The sequence below is a fragment of the Fringilla coelebs genome (genome assembly GCF_963513975.1).
Source record: "Fringilla coelebs genome assembly, chromosome: Z".
Taxonomy (NCBI): Eukaryota; Metazoa; Chordata; class Aves; order Passeriformes; family Fringillidae; genus Fringilla; species Fringilla coelebs.
Window position 1 is genome coordinate 11,792,553 of NC_140031.1, and position 27,108 is coordinate 11,819,660.

Here is a 27,108-nt window from a genome sequence, read left to right on the forward strand (position 1 = left end):
GCAGGAACCTGCTCTCTTCTATGCCCAGATGCAGATGGCTTCCTTCACTGTGGCTGCTTGACTCCTCCATCCAGCTGAAGCTGTGGAGAGTGGAGAGCTGAGACCCCAGAGCATCAACTCTTCAACTCTTCCACAGTTTTCACCACTGTCTCCTTGAGAAAAGAGGTATGCACTTCATGATATCCTTTTCTACTTGATTGCAGGAAGAAAGAGGATATTAACACTATCACTGCCCCATCCCTAAATCAATGGTCAGGGCCATCCTTTCCTACTGTACCTGCACTCAGGACCTTGCTGATCACTTGAATCTTGGGTTCTAACAAGTGTGCATTTCAGTAGCGGCAGGCTAATGTGGCTTGGTTTTTCTCTTTGGCTGCTCAATATTTGAAATGTTACTTCACTCCCTAGATTTTCCCCCTTTTTTTTGCCTTTACAAGGTGAGCTGATTTGGTAGAGGCTTAGTTCAGCAGAAGAACATTTTGGCCATGAACAGACACCTTAACCTCATGGCTCCCAGGGCAGTCATGCAGCTGCTCTGAGGCTAGGCCTGTGTTCACCTTCAAAAGTGAAAGCAGGGGAGGTAGGTGTGTTTCCATGTTGAAACAAACAAACCTCAGGCCAAGGTCACCAAAAGGTGGGGCAGCCTGCATAACCTGCAAGCAATCCATGTTTATTGCTTTTACCAACATTGCTTCCTTTTCATGAGGGAACTGGCTTGTGACTGATCAATTTCTGGCTTAGTTTTGACATTTTCCTTGACTTTTAAGGCATTTAAACCACTGTGGAATGAAAATTAAGTTAAAAACTGTGTCACATACAAAACTCGGTGTCATTCCTGAAAGTCAGACGGTAGTATCTGATTTTAATTTGTGCTATGGTAGACAATAAGAACCAGCATATATTTTTGTCTTCCTTGCATGCATTATAGTGGAGAGAAATCAGCTTTGTATAGTGATAGAAAATAGTGGCTAATACTGTGAAAGAGAGAGTACCTGCTAGGATGGAAGGGGAACTGCCCGGCCCCTCTGAGGGTCTGCATGTGTGCTCTGCATGTGTGCTCCTCCTGCAGCACATGCACCTCTGATGACTGCAAACAGATATTGCCAGCAAAGTTAATATTTGCATCCAGTTGTGGGGCAAATATAAACCATTAGAGAGGTTTCCCAAGGCTCAGTACTAGGCCCAGGCCTGTTCAGTACCTTTAGATCTCAATGAGGGAATCAAGAGCACCCTCATCCAGTTTGCAGATGGCACCAAGCTGGGTGTGAGTGCTGATCTGCTGGAGGGCAGGGGGGCTCTGCAGAGGGATCTGCACAGGCTGGATCCATGGGCCAGGGCCAGTTGTGTGAGTTCAGCCAGGCCAGGTGCTGGCTCCTGTCCCTGGCTCACAACAACCCCTGAGCTCCAGGCTGGGACAGCGTGGCTGGAAAGCTGCTGAGTGGGAAGGGGCCTGGGGGTGCTGGTCAGCAGTGGCTGGACACGAGCTGGATGTGCCCAGGTGGCCAAGAAGGCCAAGGACATCCTGAATGTATCAGCAGTGGTGTGGCCAGCAGGAGCAGGGCAGTGACTGCCCCTCTGTGCTGGGCTCTGGTGAGGCCACACATTGAACACTGCGTCCAGATGAGCCCCCCACAGCAAGGAAGACATTGAGGTGCTGGAGAAAGGTCTGGAGAACAAGTCCTGGGAGGAGCAGCTGAGGGAGCTGGGGATGTTTATCCTGGAGAAAAGGAGTCTCAGGGGAGATCTTATTGCTCTCTACAACTCCCTGAAAGGAGGATGTTGCCAGGTGGGGATCAGCCTCAGCAACTAGAGAAAATGGTCTCGAGCTGAGCCAGAGGAGGCTCAGGTTGGCTATCAGGAAGAATTTTTTCATGGAAAAGGTGGTTAAGCATTGGAATGGGTTGCCCAGGGTGGTGGTGGATTCAACATTGCTGGAGGTGCGCAAGAAACAAATCGATGGGGTGCTTGGTGCTATGGTTTAGCTGGCATGAGGGTGGTTCAGCCAAAGGTTGGGCTCAGTGACCTTGGGGGTCTTTTCCAATCTTAATGATTCAGTGATTCTATAATATTGCTCAGTAAGGTGAACAGCAAACAAAATGCTCCTTCTTGGCCTATGCTTTACCCTCTACCCAAGGAACAAGCCCTGTAATCTGCAGGTGGGATCATCCCTCAATTTACAAGAAGCTGTATCTTCAGGGCCGGTATATTCTGCGCCATGCTTGTGTGCAGAGACCCAAAAACTGGTCAGGCCTTTTGCCTTCCTTCTCTCTGGGACACACACATTCCTGTGATGCTGACACTGTGCAGCTCCTGACAGACGTCTCCACAAGCACCATGATGGTCCCCCAGAAGTTGTAAGATGGGTAGGACGTCAGCTTCTCCTACTTTTGCTGCACCTGCAGGCACTGAGAGCTGTTTTACACTACAACTTTTAACTCTCCTTTCAATTTTGTTCCTCCACTCTCTCTACACAGGCAAGATAGCTCTTAAACTATAGTGCTGGAATTATAAAGAATGATGACCCTTTCTTTGCTCATCAGAACCACTCTGGGTAATGTGTTCCTTAATGACACAATTTTGAACTGTTCAGCCCATGCTGGACACCCCAGATAGGCAGACTAAGCAGCTGGAAGGTTGACTGCAGCTTGAAGGGAAGGTATGTGAGCAGGCAATAACAGCCCCATGGAATTAAACAATTAGTGTCCTGAATGGATGGACCTGACTAAAATAGGTGTTCTAAGCAGCAGTCTCACATTCCCAGAAGTCAGATTTTGTATGCCATCTGATCAATGTCTGCACTCTCTCAGCCCTTTTATTAGATAAAGCTCTGAGTTCATGGTGCTAATGGTTCCAAAAATGAAGTTAGGAAAGGCTGTGGACACATAATTCAGCAGGTGTTACCAGTAAATGCAGAATGAGTGTACAAGCATTCGAATGTGGAGAACTGCAGTGGTGACAGTATCCCTCCGCACAAGGATTAGTGAGATTTTTACTGAGAGTATTGTGCCTGGCTCTGGGCACTTCAGCAAAAAGCTGAAAGAAAATTTGGTGTCAGGAAGACTTGCTTTACTGAGTAAGAAGTTTAAAGCCTTACAGTTTAGTTTATGTGTTCAAAAACATGATAAAATGATAATTTGATTGTTGACTACAATTAGCTGTGTGAGTAGGGATTTCTGGTAATTTATTTTTATAAGCCAAAACAGGCAAGGTCTGCTGTCTGAAAGTTGTTTGGACAATTTTACAGGTGTGCATTAATTCCTCTTTCACTTCAGATCTTGAGAAGAAGCAGAAGCAGTGTAATAACTCAGGTATCACAATTAGAACTGATAAAGAGAGGGTGATATTCTTTGGACAATGTTGTACTGCAGGGCAGACCACATCAGGGCAGTCTGTTCTCCCTTGAACAGCCTCAGGTTACATTCAGAGCCCCCAGTGGAGCACAGCTTGTCTGGACCCAGGCAGTGAACAGCAGTGGCGAAGCAGTTGTGCTGACACCGGGTGCTCTGAGCCCACCTCTCAGCACAGTAAACTGGAGCCATCAGAGCTGTGTGCTAATAATGCTGTTTAGCAACCAGCTTTTATATCTGCAGGTGTACAGAACCTGAGGTGCTGCCTGTACCACCAACCTTCCCTGGACTAAGAATATTGCTGGGCCAGTTTGCACATTGCATTAAAAGCTCAGCATATTTGGGAGCAGGTTTTTTGGTTTTACCATTCACTCAGTTCTTCCATTCAGATAATATGAAATTCTCACTGAATAAGATTATATTCTTTCTTACATTTTCTACATTGCTGTGGTGAAATTCCTTGTATATCTTTCAACATTTTTCTGATATACTTTAGTGTGAAGCAAAGGAGAGCTGGAAAGTCTTGTTAGTCCCACATGACAACACAATAGAGACTTGCTGTCACAGCAATCACTCATAAAGAATTGCCACGTAGATGGTAATAATAATAATAGTGAGAATAAGAATAATAATGATAAGAATGATGATGATGACAATTATGATGATGGTAATACTATTAATAATAATAAAATGTCAAACAGTGTCCTGCTGTGCTACGTAGATCTGTTGGACCCCACAGCTGAAGATCTCTGAGCAGACACTGTGCTCTAGACTTCAGTCCTAGGTAATTTTTCATTTTTTTTCACATCATTAACATAGACCAATTTAATCCCCTAGAGAAAGAAAGACTAATCATCCTTGCTTTGGGGGTTTTGCCTGCTTTGATCCGCATGGGGGAGGCGACAATTAAAAATGAAACAAGAAATATGAAGCAATTAAGAATGTGACCCTGGAGATTAGGGAGGTATCCAGCAGGTCTACATTTTCCCTGAGACTCATCACTTTTTTTTCAGTGGTTGAATGAAATTCTTTGTTCTCTGCCCTGACAGAAGCAGGGCAAAGCATTGCCTCTTGGCCTTGTGGTGGTGGTTGTGACACCCTGCCTTGGGGGACGTGGGAAGAGCAGTTCTGTCCCTGAGCTTGACTGAAGAGAAATGTGGTGGATGAGGAGCAGAGAGGGATGGAAGGAGTGGGAGCGAGACAGTGAATGGGTATTTTGCAGCAGGAATGCAGACAGCCAAAAGTAGTCAGGAGCAGGCTTTAACAGAGACTAAAAGAAAGAGGCTTCCCAAAGAGCACAGATGGAAGAGTGGAGGCCGTTGCTGGTGGCTGGGCTGAGAGCCAGCCTGGAGAACCTTCCTATGTTATCCTGCACAGCAGTGAAATCTGATGGAATTTGTGCATTTCCAAACATGAAACCATCTCTCTGTGGTTTTTGAATGCTCTCTGTTATGACAGGATGGCAACAGATCCTCATGCCAGCTCTGCCAGATGGGGTCCTGTCACAACCCTCTGAAATCAATGCCTTTTCTGCATATTTATTCTTCTCCTCGCTAATCTGGCATCATGAATGGGGAGAAAATGTGTAATTGTATTTCCCTGTTATGGAGATTTTCCTACCCCCATATTCATGTTTTAAAAGGAGGATAGTCCTTCAGGCAGATCACATATATTTTCCCGTGATTTAGAGACATCAATCTAATGATATCTCAAACATTATTTCTATATAATTTGTACAACATAGATGTAATTAATTTTGAACATCTAAAAATCTCAGTGCATAAAACTTGGGCTAAACCAAGTCGCATTAAATACATACCTTTTTGTTATCTTTGATAATATCTGTTTGCAATCAGTTGTAATTTCACTTTCTTCTCTGACTTTCTCTGTTCCTCTACTTTTAAGTTGGTTTTATATCAGGGGAGAGATTTTTAAACATATTCAAATGTAAAAGCATTTGAATTATTGTTCTCCCCTGTGACCTTTTGGTATCTAGTATTTATCTAGTGCTCATTTGCTTAAGATATATGCTTTATTAAAAAAAAAAATTCTTCAAAATACTTTAGTGACTCTAGCCTTACCAGTAAGGCTACATTAAATCATGGTATATTTAACCAGTAAATTCTGTTATCCCTGTAGTTAACAGGGAGAATGGCTGTAGCTGCCTCTTCAGTCTGCTTGCTGAGCAGAAGACTGGGATGTGCTGAGATGGGCGAGGAGAAGCAAAGGGAGCCTGTGCAGATATTCAAGGTTGTCTTTGGTAGCATGATCCACACAAGTTGGTAACCGAGCCCACATTCACCTAAACAGCACAAACCTTGGTTTAGAAACCCATCATCCTCCTCAGCCCGTCCCTGGAGGACTTGCCTCTCCCTGAGGGCTCTCTGGGAGCAGGGATGAGGACTGGGACATGCTGGGGGTTGGCATATGAGAGCTGCAGCACAAAACCCATGGGCACGGTGCGAGGGAAAAAACATCAGCAGGGCCAGCCTCTCAGCAGGGCACCCAGCTCAGAGCCGTGGTCCTTCCCACCCACCTGTCCCCAGCTCCCGGGGACCACGGGCATCCTGCCTTTGCCACAACACCTGCACTCGACCCCGGCTGTTTTCCCTGAAAACAGTTTTCAGTTCCTGCTGTCGCTCACCTCCACAACTGCAGGAGCCACTGCTGGCAGCGCTCACACACTGGACCGGGCCAGGCAGAACCTGCACCTGCCCAGGTGGGGAAGGGGAGATGGGAGAGTGGCAGCACCTCCAGAGCACAATAAACATAAATATTACAATCACTATTTCAGGTTCCTCTTGCCCTTTCCCACATGCCACCAGCCTCAGCTTCCTCAAGATTTTTTCTGTCCATCTGTTCTGCTTTTCAGGGACACGCCTCTGTTTGCTCCTTCCCTTTTTCCTCTTTGCTGAGGTCTACACCTGTTTTTCATCTGAAGCTTACAAAAGAGTTCAACTCTGAGTCATGTACTAGTCATATATTGGATTTGTGCCTCCTATATTCTCTTGGCTTTTATTTCTGGAATGGGGTCTGCATGCAGGAAGGCTGTGGTGAGATATTAAATATACAAAAGGAACCACAGCTGGTGTGGACAGATTCTTAAAGGAGGTATTCAGATGAAACCAAATCAGTTTTCAGTAATTCACATTTTGAAACTAGAGGGAATTCTAAAACCAAATTAATTTAAAAAAATGAAAATCTAAAACTTTAATTTAAAAGTTGCAGGGGTCAGAATAAAGCATTTTACAGAATTGATACATGCACAAAATGCCTCATTGTCATCAAAATGACAGGGGTTTGACCCAACATTGTGTCTGAAAAATGTATATGAGCAAGTACAGATGCTCTCCTACCAGATCTCAAAAGTGAGTAATAATACATCTTACAGATGTTCTTTGAGACCAAAAAACAAATAATGTGTAAACAATTTAAGCTTTCATGTCTTTATGCTTTAACTCTGGTTATTGTAGAGGACAGTTGAAAATAATATCCTGAGCAACCTGGAGACTTAAAAACTAGCAAGCAAATAAAAGAAATACAGACTTATTCATATGACTATTCTTGTTTCTTCTGTTGCTGTATCTGTTATGTAAGGAGAGGAGAAAAAAGTTCACTTTTTTAAGCCTGTCCTGTTGTTTTTTAGTCTGATCTCAGAATACTTAAATGCCTGACCAAAGTGCACATCAGTTCCTCCTTCTTTACACTTTAATCAGCATTGCTTTTCCCAGCTTATGTGTATTTCTCCATCAATATAACAGTCCTCCTTGTCATTATGGTGCTAATTTATGAGTCCTGAGGAAGTTCAAAGCAATTTTAAGTGGCAAAACCTCAAAGACAATTCAGAAAAAAATTCAAAATTTTCTTCTCTTTGTCACACAAGGGTTCATTCTTCAGGACCACATGGCGACCAACTGTGTATCTTCCACCCTGCATCGCTCTCGCACTTTGCAGACCAAAATAATTTGGTGATAAGGGAAACTCATGTTTCAGAGTAAATCCATTTAATCTCAGGGGTTTGTTCTTCACCCAAGGCTTCAATTATGCTCATGGTTATGTTGTCTTAAGCAAGACTGCTCCCACATGCTCCTGCTCCTGGGCCAGCAGAACATTTCTTAGAGCAGCCCGAGGTTTACCCACAGACCTTCAGCTGAGGAACTGTTGAGAGATGCCTCCGCCAGGGAGAAGGTACATGCAACAAAGTTTATGAAGCAGGTAAGGGTAAGAAATGCCAGGAAGCAACTGCAACAAAAAAGATTCTATGCAGATTCTATACCTTTTCTTCTTCTTCTTCTCTTTTTTTTTTTTTAATGAAGAAATCCAAAAGTCTTCCTCTTTACACCCGAAACTGGCTGGAAGATTTCTGGCTCCTGGTGTAACTGGTTAAAAAAATAAAAAAAGAAAAGCATGAAGTCTGAGCATTTACATAACACGAGTTCTAATGAGACTCTGTGATATAATGAGATAATTTATTAACAGCCCAGGGAGTAGAGCAGGCCCCTCCCTTAGAGAGGGCCAAGAAGCCCAAGAGCACCTGCCAGCTATGACCACCTTGAGAATAGCTCTCCACACACCCAGCCCCAAGCTGGACCGTGGGCACCCATGGGTATCTAACCAGGACACACCACTGAGTTCCTCAAACACAAGGATGTCTGTGTCCTCCATCCATAAGTGTACACATGTCCTGTCTCCAGTGCTGCACAGTGGGATGTGTCTGGAGGATCCACTCTACTCATCTCTCACAGAGGTTCACGGAATTCCTTGAACTGGAGCCTTTGAAAAGTGTCGTTGATAGAAGGAAGGGATTTATTCACTTTATCTTTCTAAACAGATACTGATAGCAGATTTAAATTTAGCACGTGTGCAGAAACCTTCTGCAGTTTTTGGAGCCAAAGCAGAATCAAAAAATACTTTTGTTTCCTAAGGAGGAAAAAAACCCAACAAACATGAGTGAACAAACAGTACAAGAAACAAAGATGGATGTTAACTTGTGGATGACTCGCCTGGTTAGAAAATAGCTGCAAGAGAAGTGATAATCCAAGAAAGCACTGGAGTATAAGTAGGGGTCAGCAGAAAAGTGCTGAGGAGCTGATACACAGTATGGACAGCCCACACTTATGCACCACAGGGCACTGAAAAACTTCCTTCTCATAGTCATGGAGGTTGTAACCTGGACATCACTAATGGCTAAAAATGTAAGAGGGCATACATTGACTCAGAATCTCCAAAGCAGACTGTTGGGACCCAAAGAGAGCTGGCATACCAAAGAAGCACAGGTACATCTTTGCTGGACCTTCAAAAGTTACCAGTTAAAACTGGAGGGGGTTTTGTTGTGAGTTGGTTTTGTTGGTGGTAGCTTGTTGGGGTTTTTTTCACGGAATCTTCAGTGAGGAGGCAGAAGCAGTGCAAATTTATTGCAAGGGAAAAGTAATCCATCTTTCTTGTAGCCTCTTCTGGGTACTAACCCTTCAGCTGTCCGAAGATTTAGACTCACAGATTTCATTTCCTGTGTCCCAGACATTAGAGAAAGGCAACAAGGTAAGACAGATAGACTCTAATATCTGCTAGAAATGAAACAGCTTCTGAGCAGAGGTATAGAACTAAAACAAAATGTACTTTTGCTTCAGGGTATTCTCAATACTAGTGTTTTGGTTTTTTTCTTTTCATTGTGGTCCCTCATTTCCCCACCCAGACAAAATGCAGCCATGACAACATGGAAATCCCCTGAGCAGCACAGCTCTGATAATAAGATTATTCATGTTCAACAAAAATATTATATCTGAAAAGACTTTTTCTTTTAGTTTGCTCAACTGAAACAGGAAAAAAGAAAAAAAAAGATCAAAGTGATAGCCCACTCAATTATAAACAAGACAAATTTAAAGTGAGAAGGTGTCATTTCTGCATAGTGACCAATTTGCACAGGAGAGCCTTTCTTTAATGACATTTCTGGCTGAAAATGAGATGGAAATTACTTTGAGGGTTTTTAGAATAATATGGTGAGGATTATTAAGAAAAGTGTTGAAATTCTCAACTAGTCTTTTCTAAAGCAAGCAAGGGCTCGGCCTTAGGTTTGAGAAATCACCAGGACTCAATCTCACTAATTCAAGTTTGGCAATGTACCTTGGTTGAGCACAGAAAACCTGAGCATGAGAGATGAGTCCAAGGAACTGCTGAAGTCCCCTCAGCTGAGAAGGGATTTATTGAAGGGATACTACGTCAGTTTAGCAGTGACACAAACAGATCTGTAAGAAGTCAAGCTCTTGAGTGAGGGTCAGTCAGCCCATGGTGGTGCCACCTCCAGTGGCTCTGTGGCCCCTGCACCATGTCCAGCTCCTGCTTTGTGTGGGTGGCCAGGCAGGTCCCTCTCCTGCTGGTGGGTGGGAGGTATTGTGGAGCTCTGCTGAGCAGATACCTAGCCTGCTTCACCCTGGGCTCTCTCTTAATTCAGTGGAGAGAAATAAATGCATTTAGGGGTTTAAATTTCATCTTTTTAATGTCTCTGTTAGGACAAGATGAACCGTGGTCCCCCCTGGCCAGACAGCAGCGAAGGGAGGTGAGTCCTGACTCAGCAATGCGCACGGTGGGTGCTGGCCAGGGAGCCCCACCTGTCCTTCCCAGCCTCGGTGCACCTCCAGGGAATGCTTTGGTGGGGAGCCCCAGGGAGGCTCCATAAAGGCAGGGCTGGATACAGATTTTGGAGATCTTCCCGTCAGCCTCACTGAACTCTTGTGGAAAGGGAGACATTTCTTCTTCTTCTTAAAATTGGGCAAGGGAGTCCAGAAACTGTGCCTTGGCTACCCAGTGCCCCTTGCCTCGGGCAGCGAGAGACACTACAGGACAGTGCCTGTTGTCCTGGAAAGAAGGAATCTTTTCAAGCTATGAGACCGGAGCTTTCTTCGCTTTTGTGAGCATTTTCAATTATTTCCTTGCAAACAAAAAAGCTGATGTGGTTCCCATGTTAAGCCTCCTTATTATAGTGTCATCATTTTTCTGTTTGCTTGGGCATTTTTACAAACTTTGCCCTCAGTTTCCTTTACACCTCCAACCTGAAGCTTTTTTTGGTGCAGCCAGGGCTGTGCCAGAGTTTGCTCTTCTGTTTCAGGCCCTCAGCTCACCTGTAGTTAGCCACATCAGTCAGACCTGTGCACGGCCCTGCTTTACACTCTGGTGTGCGTCGGTGGATTCAGCCACAGAAAGGGTGCAAAGGAAATATACAACACCTCTTTATCTTTCGCTTTCCACCATTGCTTTGTCCAAAGCCTGAAAAAATGTGAGATGTGCCACTTTGCTCTCAGAAGCCAGGTTTTGCAGAATTAACCTTTTAAACCACAGGCTCTTCTGGGTCAGCATTGCCTTATTCAGGGCTTCATAGAATCACTGAAGGTTTGGGGTTGAAAGGGACCTTTGAAGATTCCCTTGTTCCGACCCCCCTGCCAGGTACAGGGTCACCTTCCACTAGACCACGTTACTCAAAGCTGGCCTTGAACACTTCCAGTGATGGGGCAGACACAGCTTCTCTGGGCAATCTGTGCCAGAGCCTCACCACCCTCACAGGGAAGATTTTCTCCTGTATGCCCAATCTAAATCTACCCTCTTTTATTTAAAAAAAAATTTCTCTTTGTCCTCTCACTACAGGCCTTGGTAAATGATTTCTCCCCATCTTTCTTAAAAGCATCCTTTACATACTGAAAGACCATGATAAAATCTTCCCAGAGCCTTCTCTTCTGTGGGATGAACAACCCCAGCTCTCTCAGCCTGTCTGTGCAGCAAGTGTGTTCCAGCCCTCTCCTCATCTTGCTGTCTTCCTCTGGCCTTGATTCAACGTGTCTGTGTCCTTTTCATGTTGGGGCTGAATGGAGTGCTCCAGATAGGGTCTCACAAGACTAAAGAATCACCTGCTGGCAGTGCTGCTTTTGACCCTGGTAGTTAAAGAAAAAACAAAAGCAATCACACCTAATGTTTCATACCAGGAAGATTTTTCTCCCTTGGACCTACGTGCCTCTCGTGGGAGCAAAGTGTATGCCAGGACTAAACCCTGCTCTTAGGGAAACCAGCAGCACAAGTCCTACCAGCCGAGTCAGGAGCACTGTCCATGAAACGTGCTCCCAGGAGCACTGTCCATGAAACGTGCTCCCAGGAGCACTGTCCATGAAACGTGCTCCCAGGAGCACTGTCCATGAAACGTGCTCCCTTTCCCACCGGGCTTTACCCCCTTTGCCCAAACGCGTTGGCAGGCCTGATCCAGAAGGTGCTCAGTCCAGGAGCGGGAAGCTGTTTCACAGTAAAAGCTCGGCAGTTATCTCTGCTTTGGCTTCCTGCCCGCTGCCACCAGGCTGGCGGTGCGTAGGCATGTTTACATTTCCCCCGGCGGGGCGCAGGCAGGCTGCGGGCGCTGGGCTATAAAGGAGCGCGGGGCTCACACACGCACACACACCCCCAGTGCACACATGCAGCGTGCTCAGGATGACACAGCCCACCACCCTGCTGAGCATTTTCGCCATGTTCCTTCACACCACTTTTGGGGAAAGTGGTTGCACCTCAGCAGACGGTGATGGTGAGTCATTTCATCTTCATCTTTCCACTCACGTATGATCTTGAAAAACCTCGGTTAAGAGATCCAGAATGCAACTGTGTGATTAAATACATTCGTGTTTTAGCTTCCAGTCTCTCTTTAGTGCCAGTGCCTGAGGGGGAGCTGGGGGATACCTATTTAATTTAATCCCCAAATGTGCTGTCCTTATAACATTCAAATCCACATGAAAAAAGGGAGGCCGTAACTGCATGCACAGGGCATGCAGTGCCAGGCCTGTTAATCCTTGTTGTACCTAGTGCTTGTGTGGGGACTTACGCTTGGAAACAGGGATAACCTCACCCTTTTGCAGCCCATGGTAGCTCTGAGCTGCTCTTAGAGAGGGGTGAGGTTCTAGCTTTTTTTGCTCTTGCCAGTCTCCCCCAAATAAAACGTTTTGATGTAACTCAAGCTTGGCCCAAACTGTTCCACTTCAAAAGACAAACTTTTAAATTTTCTTTAAGCAGTTTCATCAGCTGTATCTGGGATATAGTGGCAGTCTCCCTTATAGCATGGCTGATGCAGCAACTCAGCCAGGGGGTTCTCATAGCACATCACTAACAGCATTCATGCCCTACTAAGCAAATAATTGTAAATTAACAACACTTTAAACTCAGCCTTATTGTAGACTTTATGATCTCATTTAGGGAAGTGAAAATTATTTAGCAGCATCAAGATGAAAAACATAAATGAGCAGAATATAAAAACAAAATAAGCAGAAATAAAGCCACTGTTTCAGGCTGCTATTCATTTTCTCAACAGGGAGATGAAAAATTTGATTTAGAGATTCAGTCCCAATCTACTAAACTCTCATTTGTCCGATACTAAACAAACAGCAATGACAAGAGTTTGTGCACTATGCCTGAAGGACATGGGCTATCACTCAGCTGTTGGTAGAGAGCTGCATTGTTTGGGAACAAAGGAGTTTTCATTTTTAGGAGGAGGATGGTTGTGTTTTTATGCTGTCTCTCAGTTAGAGAATCTCATTTTTCCCTGGGTATGTATTTTAAGACATGTATCTGGGCAGTTGTACATACACACGTATGTACATAGACAGGACATGCATGATAAGTTTTTTCATTAAAAGAAAACAGAGATTGGCTCAGAACAGCATCTAACCACCCTGGGGTTTTTATTTGCCATTTATTTGTATAACTGGCAGCTGTTTAGAGCCAGCTTTGGAAAGCAGCTATGGTGATGAATGTTCAGTGCTAGAGATTTATTGTTGGTTTCACTGAAATCTTTAGGGCTTCCCAAAATCAGATATTATCAGACCTTTTCTTGTTTTGACACTAACATGAGTAAATCATTATGTCCTTATACTTGAAGACAGATTCAGAATATCCCCACTGAGCAATTAGCAGCTTTTATGACTTTATGAATCTCCTGTGTTTGGCCAACAAACTAAGTAATCCAGGGCAAAATCACCCATGACAGATATTTGACTTTCACTCTTTGCCTCTCTGACTTTCCCTGCCTCCTTACAAAGCGCCAGTAGCCAGCTTAGGCATGAAGTTGCCCTTATGGGAACTCTTATGGGCAGAGGAGGGAAGAGCTAATTGCAGCACCTGCCTCCATCTCCTCCTCTCTTCCGAGCACCAGGCTGCCTCCCACCTGCAGTCCCCAGCCAGGAAGAAGTGGTGGAGACCCCACAGGAGCTCAGGGAGCTCCAGGCAGAGCCAAGGAGGGGCAGGCTGGGAGGGTGCAGGCGGCACGGGAGGCTCACGAGCAGGGCACCCTCAGTGGTGCTCCTACCCACGCTTGTAGGGTTTGTCCAACCCATCTAAATTGCTGTGACTAAAAGAGGTTCTGCCTGAACCCCATCAGTGCTAGGGATGTCACATTGCTCTGCCCACGGAGACAGCCAGCGCTTGGCTGTGCCCCTGGTGTCACGCATTGCTGTCAGTCCTGGCAGCTCTGAGCTGAAGGATGTCCTTAGCCTCTGCTAACAGCCTGCACTTCCTAAAGGCTCCTGAGATTCCTGCTGTGGTTTGGACCATCCTGCTGGATGCTGTCCAAACCCAAACCACTTCTGTGGAGGAGTGACCTGCCATGACTGTAGCTATGAGAGCAGTTTTTATCCCAGTTTAGAATCACTCCTTCTCAAGCCCTGCCTGATTTCAGCAGAGCCAGGTTCATGGCTCTGCCTGGTCTGCACTTCTCAAGGCAAACATTACAACAGTCTTGTAAATTTTTAATTCAGTGAAGAGTCCTTAGCAGTATGAGTCATGTCAGACTCACCAAAACCATTCATGTAGCAAACACATTTGTGCGTGGTGGTTCTGAGGTTTAGGGCAGAAGGGAGGCTGAGACTATGTGCATATATATGTCAGACAAAAAAATTAGTCAGCCCATGGAAAAACCATAGCAGAAACAGCATTTCAAGTTGCTTACTTAACACTGTTCCTGAGGTTTAATTATCATATAATCTATGGCTATTATGTTATTTCCATTAATAAGGAACTGTATAATCACAATGCGAATGTTCAGTGTCTAAGTGGTAAAGTCAGCTTTTCTTCCAGTGTGGCACCAAAGCTTCATTGCATTGGTTAAACCTTGAATGCCTGTTTGAACTGCAAGACTAAACCTTTTCTTCTTTTCATTTTGCAACCAAACTGATAGAGAATTAATTCAAATTTCTGTAACCTTTCAGCAAGTTAGTAGTGAATAGTTGAATTTTTTTTTGATAAGCCATTTATTGATAGGATGATTGTCAGGTTTTTAAGTTGATGCAAAATCTGGTGTGTATAGTTTGCATATACAGAGATCACCAAGCAGTCATACAGAAAGGCAGATTAGTCATCCTAACCTTTAAGTTTTAATATTGCCTTGAGTATAAAGCAGGTCTCCTGGCAGTTGCAAGTAAAATCATAAGAGAGGCTTAGAACATAACATATCTGTTCATGGCAGTTTTGGGTGTATATATCTGTATAAAATATTGTGCATTGTTTTCCATTTTAAACAGATTCATTTCAGCTTACTTGGTATCCCCCACATTTTGAATACACATGTTTTTATATACACACTTTTACCCACAAATATGCAACTGTATGTGTTACATATTCCTGCACAAGCATGTCTGCCCTTATGGCACAGGGCTGCACTGGACAAGACAGTCACCTCTGTGAAACTGCTGCAGAACTTGTTCCTGAGTTGGGCTAATCTCTGTGCCTGTGTCTTGACTGTGATGGTTAAATACAGCAGCTGTATTTCTGCATCACTCTGTGTCTGTGTCTGTGTGTGCCTGTGCCTGTGCTTGTGCCTGTGCTTGTGTCTGTGTCTGCGTTTCTGTCTCTGTCTCTGCCTCTGTGCTGCACAGGTTCTCCCCTCAAAGCAGCAACACTGCTAGAGAACACTGCATTTGTTGTCCTTCAGGGAGATCTGGGCTCCCTGAGCTGTAATAATTTCTTAGCACAGTTGCTCATGGTGACAAATGGCCACTAAATATTAGCTAATGGGGGAGAGATCTCCCTGTGGGTTCTGGATTAGTGCAGCATCAGATGCTCCCATCCCATCACAGATGCTGGTGGCAGCAGTCCCCTTCGCAGCCTCTGCCTGCACTGCTTTCATGTGTTTCTCTGCATTTCTGACTGACTTCTGGACTTCTCTTACTCAAAGTCTGACTGCAGATACAAGAGTTGACCATCATTTTCTCTGGGAGGGATTTTCTATTGGAAATTTTTCAACAGGCACTTCCCCACTCTGTTTGTGAGTCTGAGTCACTGATACCCCACAGCAGATAGCAATAGGACAAGGAGGAACAGTTTTAAACTGTCAGAAGAGAGAAGAGAGATTTAGATTAAATGATAGGAAGAAACTCTACTCATAGCAGGCAGCGAAGCTCTGGAATAAGCTGCCCCAAGGAGTTGTGGATGCCCCATCCCTGGAAGGGTTCAAGGCTAGCTTGGATGGGCCCCTGAGCAAACTGATCCAGTGGGAGTCATTCCTGCCCATGGGAGACGAAACTAAGTGATCTTTAAGATCCCTTCCAACCCAAACTTTTCTTTGATTCTGTGATTCTTTTTCTCACTGTATCAGGTGCTCCACGTGGCAAGGACCTGTCCGAGTAGCAGAGGATGGAGCAGGGGATCAAGCATAATCCCTTGACTCAGGAAAGAGGTTTATACATTGTGACAGCTACCCTTAACCATTGGTGAAAGGAGTCAGAGGCATTCCTGCCCCTGGAATCCATTCAAGGGTGATAACAATAACCCTTTCCCCGTCCACTTGGTAATAGTGGGTGAGATTTCATGAAATGAGGCTAAACTGGCATTTTCTGCCAGAGAGGACTTCTCTCAGAAGCGTCATTTTTTTGCATCACTGGCCTTTTACTCAAATCATGATTGTGTTATTAGTCATTGAAGCAAATTTGCAGGAAGCCATGCATTCTGGCAGAAAGTCTAAGATTTCCCTCCTGAGCCCAAATTCGTGACATTTCAGAAAGCTTTCCAGTACAATCAAAATGTGGCTTAGCAGCCTCACGGCACCAAAATATTCTTGCATGTGGGTGGACTTGGCTGGCGTGAAGGGAGAGCAACCTTGAGAGGTGCAAATGGCTTTTAATTTCGTTTTGGACAAGGTTTCTCTGCTTCTTGCAAAACAGGTGGGTTCAGCCTCTTTCTTTCAGGCAACCACATGAAGAAACAACCTCCTATACAATGGAGCTGCAAATCAAATACACTCATGGGTTTACTTCAGTAACATCTTGTGAATATCTCCTTAGGGACTCTCGGGGATGATGAACCAGACAATTTTGACATTGATTGCTTCAGCCAGCTGGAAATTAAGGACTCCTTTAGCAGCCTGACCTGCAATTTCACTGAGCTGTCTCCTTACAACACTAACTACACCCTGTCTCTGTGGTAAGTGCTGTCAGTCTGTCCCCTGGTAAACAACATGCAGGGAAACAGGGGCAGCAAAGCTAGACAAAATCCTATTTTGCCAAGTTTGAGTACTGCATTCAGCAAAGAAGAGTTTACTGAAGCAGAACATAACTCCCTAATGAGAAAAAGAAAGAGCTGGAAGCATCTCTAAAGGGGATTATAGTGTCTCCAATAGGTCTAATCTTGCCTCTGTTGCTCTGAAATGCCTGTTACATGGATATAGCCCAGCATGAACTGAGAGTTTTTTACTTTAATTTAAATAGTATTTTTAAAAATGTGTTTGAAGACACAAATCCTTACCACACAAAATTCTTTAGCAGAAGGTTAATTTTCCACATCCGAGAAAATGCCTTCATCTAGGTTAAGACAAAAACTCAGCTATTGTCTTTGCACACAGAGACATACAAGAAATACACTAGAACAAGCACACAAACCTCCAACAGTTATCAAACACATCAGTCATCTCCACTTCCTATCGAGGCCTTGAAACTCTTTCCACCCTTTTTTTTTCACTGTTGCGCCAAGCTGAAGATCATATTTTTGTTTCTTGAGCATACAGATCCTTTTCCCATTTTCTGTTTTTCCTGAAACTGAGAGTTCTGTGGCAGCCAAAAAAAGAAGTGGATATTTTTTTGTAAATCTTTATATACTAGTCACTAATTATTTCCTTTTTTTTCTCATAGTTTATTAGAATTTTTCTATTTTCAAGGGACTTGTTATGGGTTTTGACTGAAGTTTTATGGCAGTTCTCAAACATGGGAACAACAGAAATGGAAAAAAGAGTTCTAAAACTGCCACGTGATTCCCTCAAGGACAGGCTGATTGTTGACCCTCTACGTGCTACCACCTAAGTCAACAAGAAATTTCTCTATATCTTCAGAAAGCATCAAAACACATTCCCCTATATTTAAAAATAGCAGTGGTAAGGTAATTTTTGAAGATGCGAAATTTTAACTCACGCGCCTCCAATTAAATAATCGCACTTTTTTCTCAAAAGCTCCATGAGGCTCAGTGGGATTCACATCGCTTTAGTACTGTGCTCAAGGACCACAAGGAAAAACATTATCAATCTCTATTTCTTATTTCACATGGAGTCTCACTTCAATGAGATAAGTGAAAGGAGCAAGCAGGATTCATCCCTTACAGTAAGTAGTTAAGTCATATTAAAACTAAGAAATTATTGTTGTGTCACTCTGGCCAACAGTACCAAGGAAGACAACAATTATGCCTGCTCCAACATGAAGAAACAGGAAGATGTATTCTTCTTACAGTTCATGGATATACTCTCCAACAGAGATGTTTGCATGTACTCTGAGACGAAGAGAAGGGTCTGCAGGAGCCTGGTTATAACTGACATAGGTGAGACAATTAATGTTTTGGACACTTTTACAGTTGTAGGGGTTACTGGGGGGAAAATAGCCCAGCACAAAACCTAAGGGCCAGTCTGGATGACATAAAGGCAGCATAAAACAGGCTCTTAGCAGGGCATGTAGCCTGGGTTGGGGTGTTTTTAGAGTGTGGTGTTTCCCGTTTCAAAGCCCAACATTATTAACTTCCATTCAAAGTGTGTAGCTGAATTCAGGCTGATTGTGACACTGCCCAGACCTGGACATAGACTGAATCCCTATCCAGGGCTGAACCAGCTGTTCCTGAGTGAGGATGAATGGCCAAGAAGGGACCCTGTGTTAATCTCTGACTAGGGATTAGGCAGTTTAGGGACTGGCCACCCCACGGATAGCAGGAGCCCAGCAGCACAGGGGGAGCACGAGGCTGCAAGATCTCACTTCACATCGCGGTGCATCCTGTAGCCTGAACAAGGTGCATTCTGCACTGGTAACTGTGAACAGGCTAAGACACACCAGGGACCTGCCTGAGCCAAGCAATAGGAAACTCAAGGGGAGGAGGGAATACACAGAATTTACTGTTCTTGGTAACCAGTGTCATTCAAGGGCGGCAGAGAAGCCCGTAGGACAGACTCTTCTCTGTTCTTCTCTGGTGCCACATTGCTTTGTCTCTGGTTGGCAGTAGGCACTGCAACATCCCTCTCTTGTGAAGCATTTCTGCCACAGTCCAACAGTTTTGTAATAATCTTGCATTACCTCTAAGTTTATGGGCCAGCCTGGACCATCTCTGGCAGTGCCTACTCTAAAAACTGTGGAAGATTTAAGTATCTGGGGGTTGTAGAAGGAGCAAGAACAATTTATGGCTATATGTGTTTTCCTGAGAGGAGAGAGGTGTGGGCTCTGTGTTGCTGTGAGAGCTGACGTACTTACCTAGGTGAATTCAGAAAGCCTCAGTGGTGCAGCCGCAAGTCCCTGCAGGTCTCAAGCCCATCCAGCTCAGGCTCAGCTTGAAGGGAGCCCTGAGGGCCACATTTCGGACTTGATGTACTTGCACAGATGTTTTTTGGCACAGTCTTCTGCAGACCAGGTCAGACGTGGGTTCATGGCAGGGGTCCGGAGCCACAGCCCACTCTGGTCTACCTAACGCTGTCAGACTTTGTAGCTCCCTCTGTCCCACTGCCCCGACAGACAGCCACTGGTTGCTGAGCACCTCCTCCCAGCTGGGTTTTGCCAGGGGGCCTCCATCTCAGAGCACTGGCTAGAGGGACTGAATTTCAGGGCTTCAAGCTGCCACAGGGGTGGGCATGCTCAGGTAGTGCTTTCCAAGACTAAAAGTCATATCCCTCCAAAGCCGCTCCCCTGAGGGTCGGTCCACTTCTCCAGCAGGTCAGAACCAAGCCAGGATCAGGGCATAAGGGTGGGCTGGGGCTCAGCATGAGGATTGCCTAACTCAGGACACCTCTTCCTCAAGATAGGTCGCCCTGCAGGGCTGTAACCCGAAGTGGACTTTTTTTACATTTCAAACCCTGTTTATTTTCTAGTAACATTATTCTGCTCCTGTGTTATCCTGGTTTGTTGTCATTTGCAGTTAAGCCCGAAGTGCCATTCGCTATAAACATCACATATGAAAGGGAGGCAAATGAATATCTTATTCGTTACTGTACACCACACTCGAGGAAGAAATACTTAAAGGACAAATTAGTGCACCAAGTAGCCTATCGGCAGAAAGAAGGTACTTGGAAGGTAAGTGGTGATGTATTGGTGTGCTTACACTAATTTCCAAAATTAAACAGTATCAAAATTACCTGTAGCATGTAAAAATGATCAAACCTGCATTTCTGCAGATCTCCATCTGAAAATTTTGAAAGGTGCAATATTTGGCACTTGAAAATGTCATCAGTCAAAAGAGGTTTCATTCACTTGGGCTTTGCAGTGGGAATAGAAGACACAATGTGTGGAACCATTCTAAGTTTGCTCTTTGCTGTGGTGGTTTTGCTGTTATTTTCTGCGCTCATCATTCAGTAAAACTTGTTGCCTCTTTACTTATTTTGCAAGTTTCTTCACATTTCCTTTTCCATTGAATCCTTTCAGGCTTCCAAGGCAGCCCTGCAGCTCTCCCACCCTCAGGCTGTCTGAGGCCACAGCTGCCTGTGAACTGGGTCTGGCTGGGGCTGCCCAGCTGCAGGGATCTCTGTGTCCCCTGTCACCAGGGTAGCCATGCAAAAGCTACTCACAACGTTTGAGAGCATGGACCACACCTGGGTTTTACAGAGGGAACACAGTGCTGTCCACCAAAATCAGATTTGTTACCTGGAGTGCAGCAAGGCAGTAATTACACCGTGGAGAGAGACCTTGACTGTTCCAGTGGCACAAGCCTGGGTGCTCGGTGGTATTCCACAAATCAAGCACACCAACTACCAAAACATTTCACTATTAATACATTTTAGCAAACACACTAATTAGTGCTCCCTGGCCGCAAGTTACATAGTTCTCTTATTAATTAGTGTTCCATCTTCTATAGGTTAATGATTCTCTCCCGTCTCTTGCTAATTAACCCTCAGGCTCTGTCTGCCTTCTCTTGAGTTGGTGGCCCCCTTGTCCAGGTGGGCTGTGAGTGAGTCAGCAGTCGTGATTTGCTCCTGCCAGAATTATCTTCTAGCCAGTTCAGAGCTGATTCAGCACACTCACTGAGCTGTCTTTATTAGTTTCTTCCTTATCTTGGGAGTTCTGCCAAATGTCCTCTCTTATGGCCCCAAAATTCTGCACTCTTTGTGTCCATTACCATCACTATGCCCTTCTTCCCAAGCTTCATTAACCTCCCCTCAGGTCTCACACCATCAAAGCATGTCAAGACCCAAACCTTAACAAGGCAATTCTACCCACTAGTAATTTGTTTTTCTAACATCTGGACATCATTTAGAGCTTGCTTATTAACTGCTCTCTGATTCATAGATTAAATCTCCCTCTTTGTTGATTAGGCTTGAAAATATATAAAGATCAAACATCAAACAACTTAAGGGAAAAAGAAAATGGATTCAGGCAGCAAAATACATTGAAATGGAGAGTACCAGAGTTACACTGCACATTTCAGCTTCTTCCCTGTAACTGTCCTCTCAGACATTGTCTTTTTATGCTGCAAAAATGTATTTTTTCCCCACCTCTCCTCTGAGAGTTTTCATGGAAGCATATATTTCCTACAGCAGTGTCAGCTGCCACAAAGCACAGTTAATACTCGCAGCTGTTTTCCTAAAAAGCTTTTACCCAGCATTTGTCTCTCTTCTCAAGACTGTCTGGACTACGCTCCTGTTCAACTAGGCTGATGCCCTGATAAGCACCTGTGTAATAGCTAGACAGATGGAGTAAACAGCACAGTGTTTCAGGGATGCACCTGATCTCATATTTTGCTGAACTCGAGGATAATTCTCCACTGTTGCTGGAAAAATAATTGTATTTTTTTTGTATGTGTGTGTGTTTAGACAATAGAGTCACCATACCTTCAGATAAAATTGCTGGGGAAAAACCTTGAAAATGAAGCATCGTATGAGGTGAAAGTACGTTCTCAGCCCAATGGAGATTATTTTAAGGGCACATGGAGTGAATGGAGCACTTCCAAGAGCTTCAAAACAGCAAGAGAGCAGCGCTCCACAGAAAGCTGTAAGAGCTGAAAACACTTTGGTCTCCTGGAGGAAAGCAGAGCTGGGGGTCTGTGCTCCTTGGCCAGCCTCAGCAGCAGCAGGGATGAGAGCATGGGGAGGGAAGAGCCCACACCACAGCAGGGTCAGCCCTCACAGACACAGGCACTCCAAGGAGGAGCAGCTGGACTGCTCTGGTCTGGGGCTGGCTCTCCATGAAGATTTAAATCTCACTCAGGGGCAATAAGGTCTGAGGGTGCTGCCATGAGAGTATGAGGGTGTGGGTGCAGAGGGAGATGAAGGCTGACTCACTGTTTGCTGCTGGCTGCCTTGCCAGGGGAAGGAAGAGCTTGCACCAGGCATTTTGGGTAAGGCACAAAGAGCTATGGAACATGACCCATTTCAGAACCCTGGGCTTGGGTGTGAACATGGCACTTGAATCACAAATGCAACACAGGATAAAATCTCATCGCTGCACATGAATAATCTTTGTGGTTCTTGGGTCCCTTCAGTCCCCAGGGGCACCTCGATATTGCAGGTGTTAGAAGTCATCTTTGTGCTGCAGTGAGGACAGAGTGAGTGCTGATTTCAATGCACAGAAGGTGACAGCCCACCTCAAACTGCTTTAATCCAGGCTGTGAACCCAGCTGGAAGCTCAGCCACGTGCTGATGCTGTGGCAGCCTATCATTCACCTCCTTCACTGAGGCAGGAGAAATGAGCCCAGCCCAGTGATGGGCATGGGCAATGCTTGGTGTTAATTCCTAATTTATCATCTGAAAAAACATCACTGTTACAGTGGCTTAGCAGCGAGACCTTTACATGCATTGGCTGACATTCTTTGTTTTCCTTTAGACAGCAGCGTGGTCATGGTTATACTCTCCATCCTGGGATTCATGCTGTCCGTTGTTATGATTGCACTGATCGTAGTTTTTTGGGAAAACAGGTAATCTCTTTGTATCAGAAAAGGTTTTGGAACCCAGTCCTGTTCTGACAGTCTTACTGCTTTCCCTGTTATACTTGTGAACTGTTCTCTCTCCATCTCTGGAACGCTGTATCAAGCTGATGGCAAGCAACGAGTAGAAATGAGCAATACAAGAGACAGCGTTGGCAGGCAGAAGATGACCTGCCTCTTGGACCAGATTTCAGTCCTGAGCTTAAAACACTGTGAACTTTGGTGAGCCAAAGTCACCATAAAACACTTACAGACTCAGCATCCCACTGGAGGCAAATTTGACTCACAAACTTCAAGCAAAATCCAGAAAAGAAAGGAACCTGCAGGTTTTAGTAAACTCTTAAGAAGTGTGGAAACAGCATGCCAGAGTGATGACCTCTTTCCCTTTCTCAGGCTGAGTCAGTGGGGTGTTTGCTCTGTGGTGCTTTCAGAAGCAGCAGGGCAGAGCCCTCTGCAACAGGGGCTGGATGGTGTCAGACACCAGCCTGGCCATGGCTCTTCCAGCCAAGATCAGCCCAAACTGGGACTAAGGCTGCATTAATTACCCAAGCAGTCCTTCATCTGCAGTGGAGTTTTTCATTTATCTGCTGCACAGCAGTAAATGGATGACTGTAGATATGTTTTTAATAATGTGGCTCACTAGAGTTGACAAGTTTAAGAAAATGAACAGCTATGTAGATAATGTTATGAAACTGGAATCTGGAGGGACAAAATCCAAGTTTATCTATAGAAGATGAACTCCTTGCAAGACAGAAAGCCCAGGACTCTTCAACAACACTCAGAGCAGTCTGTCCATGACACCCACCTCAAGAGAGGTAACTCTGTGTGAGCTGCTTTTTGGGACAACACTTGGGCTGTGCTAGCTCTGGAGTAACACATGGGGATTACCTGGACAATGCTAGCTGGCCTCAGCCATACCATGCCACAAACAATTTTAATAATTAAACATTTTACACGCTGGAGTTATCTGCCCTAGTGATACTTTATAGTGCCCTAGTGCACAAGTGTAGAGGGAGCTTGAGATTTCTCATTCTTGCATTTTACTGTTGCTGGGAACCTGCAGTTATCTAACTTTGCTACACGTCTTCCTTATATAAAACTGCAGCAAAAACAGGTGGGACTTTTTGATCCCGGATGCTTCCATTTTAGAAAGAAGAGTGTTTTATACATGTGCATATATACAGCCACACAGACACATAAATAAAATTAAATATATATTCAAATGCATGTATAGTTCTAACACTGCAGTGATTGAATATCAGTTGGACAACATTCTCTAGATGCATCATAGCTGACAGCATCAAGCAGCACAACATGAGGACTTTGCTGATCAAGGCAGTAAAAATGAGACCTCTGGGACAAGGATACAGGACAGATGTCTGAAGCTCAAATTGCTGGCCAAGGAATGGGACAATATGCCATTCTTTGATTTAATTGAACATACAGAAGCAAGTATCAGCAAATTTCCACTTTAACCACAGCATCTTCTTGCACTTAGAGAAAAACAGTTTCACCACAGAGAACCCTGTTCACACAGCTAGATGAAAACAAGCAACAAACTCTTTGCCAGCATAATTTGCTGCATTTCCAGCACTTAGTGAAGTGTTTTCTTTTAACTGTGACAATTTGTGCACTCCAAAGAACAATGACTTTTTGGTGACCTTTACAATTCCTTTTCTCTTGTCTGGTTTATTCTGAGGTTTCTCTGTCTTTACTCTGGATAATGTCAGCCAGCCCCAAGGCTTTGTGAGAACTAGTACAAAGGATGCAATATGAACCTCTGATACCTCCACATTGCCCTCTTATGCTGCTTTTTTTTCTACTGTTGCTGTTTCAGGATCAAGCCTGCTGTATGGCCAAATCTTCCTGATCATAAAAAAACGCTGGAGCAACTGTGCAAGAAGCCAAAAAACGTATGTTCTTCCACTCTTCTTTCCACCTGAGTATAGACTCTTGGGGACAAAACTAGCACTCATGAGATACAGAATGAGCATTTGCTGCATGAACTAAGACATCTTTCAGAAATTGCTTCTACATTTCACGGAAGAGAGCCCACATTTGCTCATGCAGATGTCAGCCAAGGGTATGGAAATAACACACAATTGACCTAGTGCCTGAGGTTGGGCTTGTGTAAAGTATCTGCAGAGGTTTTGGGAAGTTGATGTATGAAGAAAGGCTGAAGGAATTAAGTTTCCTTATAGAAGAAAAGGAAGTGGGTGGGGAATACTCTTTGCAACCTTCCAATATCTAAGGTATGTGTAGAGAGATGGGAAAGATACTCTCACCACACACTGTGTGGAGACAGGAAACACATGTCTCTGGTAACAGAGGCAACAAGCATGTGTTGTTTCAGGGCAAACTCCTTCCAAATACAAGGAAAGAATCTTCCTTGTGAAAATAATTAAACACTGTGTAGTCTGCCCAGAGACAAGGTAGGTTCTCCTTTGGGAATAGGTGTAAGGCTGGACAGGGCTCTGAACAGCCTAATCCAGGTCCTGCTTCTGGTAGAAAGTTGGATTCCACAGCTCCTTTTCAACCAAGATGCTTTGGTGATTCTACAAAACTGTGATCATGGGGCTGGATGGGGACATCTTGCAAACATCCCTGGTGGTGTCCATGTGCCCTGACATGGTCAGCAGCACTGCTCACCCATCGTGCAGTATATGAACTGCTTTGCCAGTTAAAAGCCAGATGGACAAGTAAGTCATTAGTGCTGTTCACTCCAGCTACATTATTAGCATGTTCTTAATTTCATAGGAGGCCTAGCACAGCTTCCCCAGCCCCTGTGCTGCCCAGTTGAGGGATTCCTAACGTTTTTCAGGAAGTCGTGGCAATTTTTTACTTCCCTTGCTGCAAAATTAGGAAGGCAAAACTGAAAGAAACCACCTGGGTGGGCACACTCCTTCCTGTGAAATGACAGGCAGGCAATAAATGTGTGTCTCACAAAAGTCTCTGAAACACTTGTATAGAGCATAAAACACTCTTCAGGGGTACTGCCCAGAGGAGGACACCGGATAAATGAAGTTAACAGGGAAAGGGATTTTCAGACATGTGATAGTTTATTCTGTGCTAACCTATTGTTCAGTCTGCTCAGGGTTACATCTGGAGTTAAATAATAAATACCCTTCTAAAATAAATTATTAAAATATTTTTTATCTTAAGCTACCACCCACTGTTGACTAACTGTGCTGTTCCCTTTGCCACACAGAATTTTGATATAAGCTTTAACCCAGAGAGTTTTGGTTATGTTCATATCCATAAAGTGGATGGCCTTTGGGCAAAAGCTGAACTGGAAAATTTTCTGCAGCCATCAACTGCTACAGAGACAAGCCTTCCAGAAAAATTCAGGAGTGGATCAGACCTGAAGATGATCCCTGTGATGGCAGACAGAAACAACCCAAACCTGCCGGTGTCTTACGAAGGAGTCTGGCCAGCTGAAGCCCTGCACAGGCTCCTGGGCCCCAGCCAGTTTGCAGTCACTGAGGGCAGCTGCAGCTCCAGCACCTACGAGGTTTGCCATGGCAACAGGGTGCCCCTGCCCAGTGATGGTTTCAACCTTTCCTCCTCTTGTCCCCTGGATCCTTCGGGCCAGCCCCATCCAGAGCCCCTCAGCGAGGACACCCGATCCCAGATGCTGCCTCACAGTGACATGAGATCCCCAAACAACGAGGAAGCCTATGTCACAATGTCCAACTTCTACAAAATTCAGTAAATCTCACAAGAGTTACAGCATGCCATTTTTTCTCTGACACACGCAGGATCCTGAAGCTTTCCGGTTCTGTTTTCCTGAGAGCTCCCCCCTCCCTGGGGCACTCTGCTCACGGTGCAAGGCTGCACCTGCAGGGAAGGGGCTTCTCCTACACGGCAGAGAGAAGCAGCCTATCTCAGCATTCAGTATGCTGCTAGCAGTCTGCATTGCAGCAGAAATTAAATTTAATTAAACCTGATTCTGATCTTCAAATCTGATTAATCCAGAGCAGTGACAATGCAGTCCCAGCTGAGGATCACAGCATGTCCTGTAGAAATGAATGAATATTTTTGTTACCCTCTTGGTTGCAAAGTTAAGCTCTTATTAATGCCTTAGCAAGAAATATGGCAATAAATTCCTTTTAAATAGAACCCAATCTCTTTTAAACACTGGTGGGTCAAGACTAGCCCCCCCCCAGTCAGTCAAAAGTCAGTAAAAAGACAAAAAGACAGGAAATTAGAGTTGTTATCAAGTATTAGATGTCTGACAATTCAGGAGCTTGAGCACCACAATGAGAGTTAGCAGAGTGCCCAGAAAAAATGTTACATGGACCCACCTGAGGAAGATGTTTCCTGAGATGGATTTAGTTTTTGGTTTGGTTGTTTTTAGCTTTGGGGGTTTTTTGGTAGTTTG

At 44.7% G+C, this 27,108-nt stretch overlaps 2 protein-coding genes across 2 annotated transcripts in view; both read left to right on the forward strand.

Moving 5' to 3' along the window:
* SPEF2 (sperm flagellar 2) overlaps positions 1–10,020 on the forward strand; it is a gene marked incomplete at both ends in the record, with an annotated part of 98,676 nt that extends 88,656 nt beyond the window's left edge. Inside the window, 2 exons of the mRNA XM_084224692.1 lie at positions 5,487–5,625; positions 9,854–10,020. Of these exons, the coding sequence (XP_084080818.1) occupies positions 5,487–5,625; positions 9,854–10,020 (306 nt within the window). The remainder of the gene's footprint in view (positions 1–5,486; positions 5,626–9,853) is intronic.
* Positions 10,021–11,810: 1,790 nt separating this feature from the next.
* Positions 11,811–26,539, forward strand: IL7R (interleukin 7 receptor; the record flags this gene model as incomplete). Its single annotated transcript, XM_084225404.1, has 8 exons — positions 11,811–11,901; positions 16,640–16,778; positions 18,004–18,158; positions 19,731–19,885; positions 21,619–21,796; positions 22,628–22,718; positions 24,565–24,640; positions 25,936–26,539. 8 exons carry the CDS (start codon positions 11,811–11,813, stop codon positions 26,437–26,439), a joined length of 1,389 nt encoding a protein of 462 aa, XP_084081530.1. The 3' UTR covers positions 26,440–26,539.
* Between the last annotated feature and the right edge of the window lie 569 nt (positions 26,540–27,108).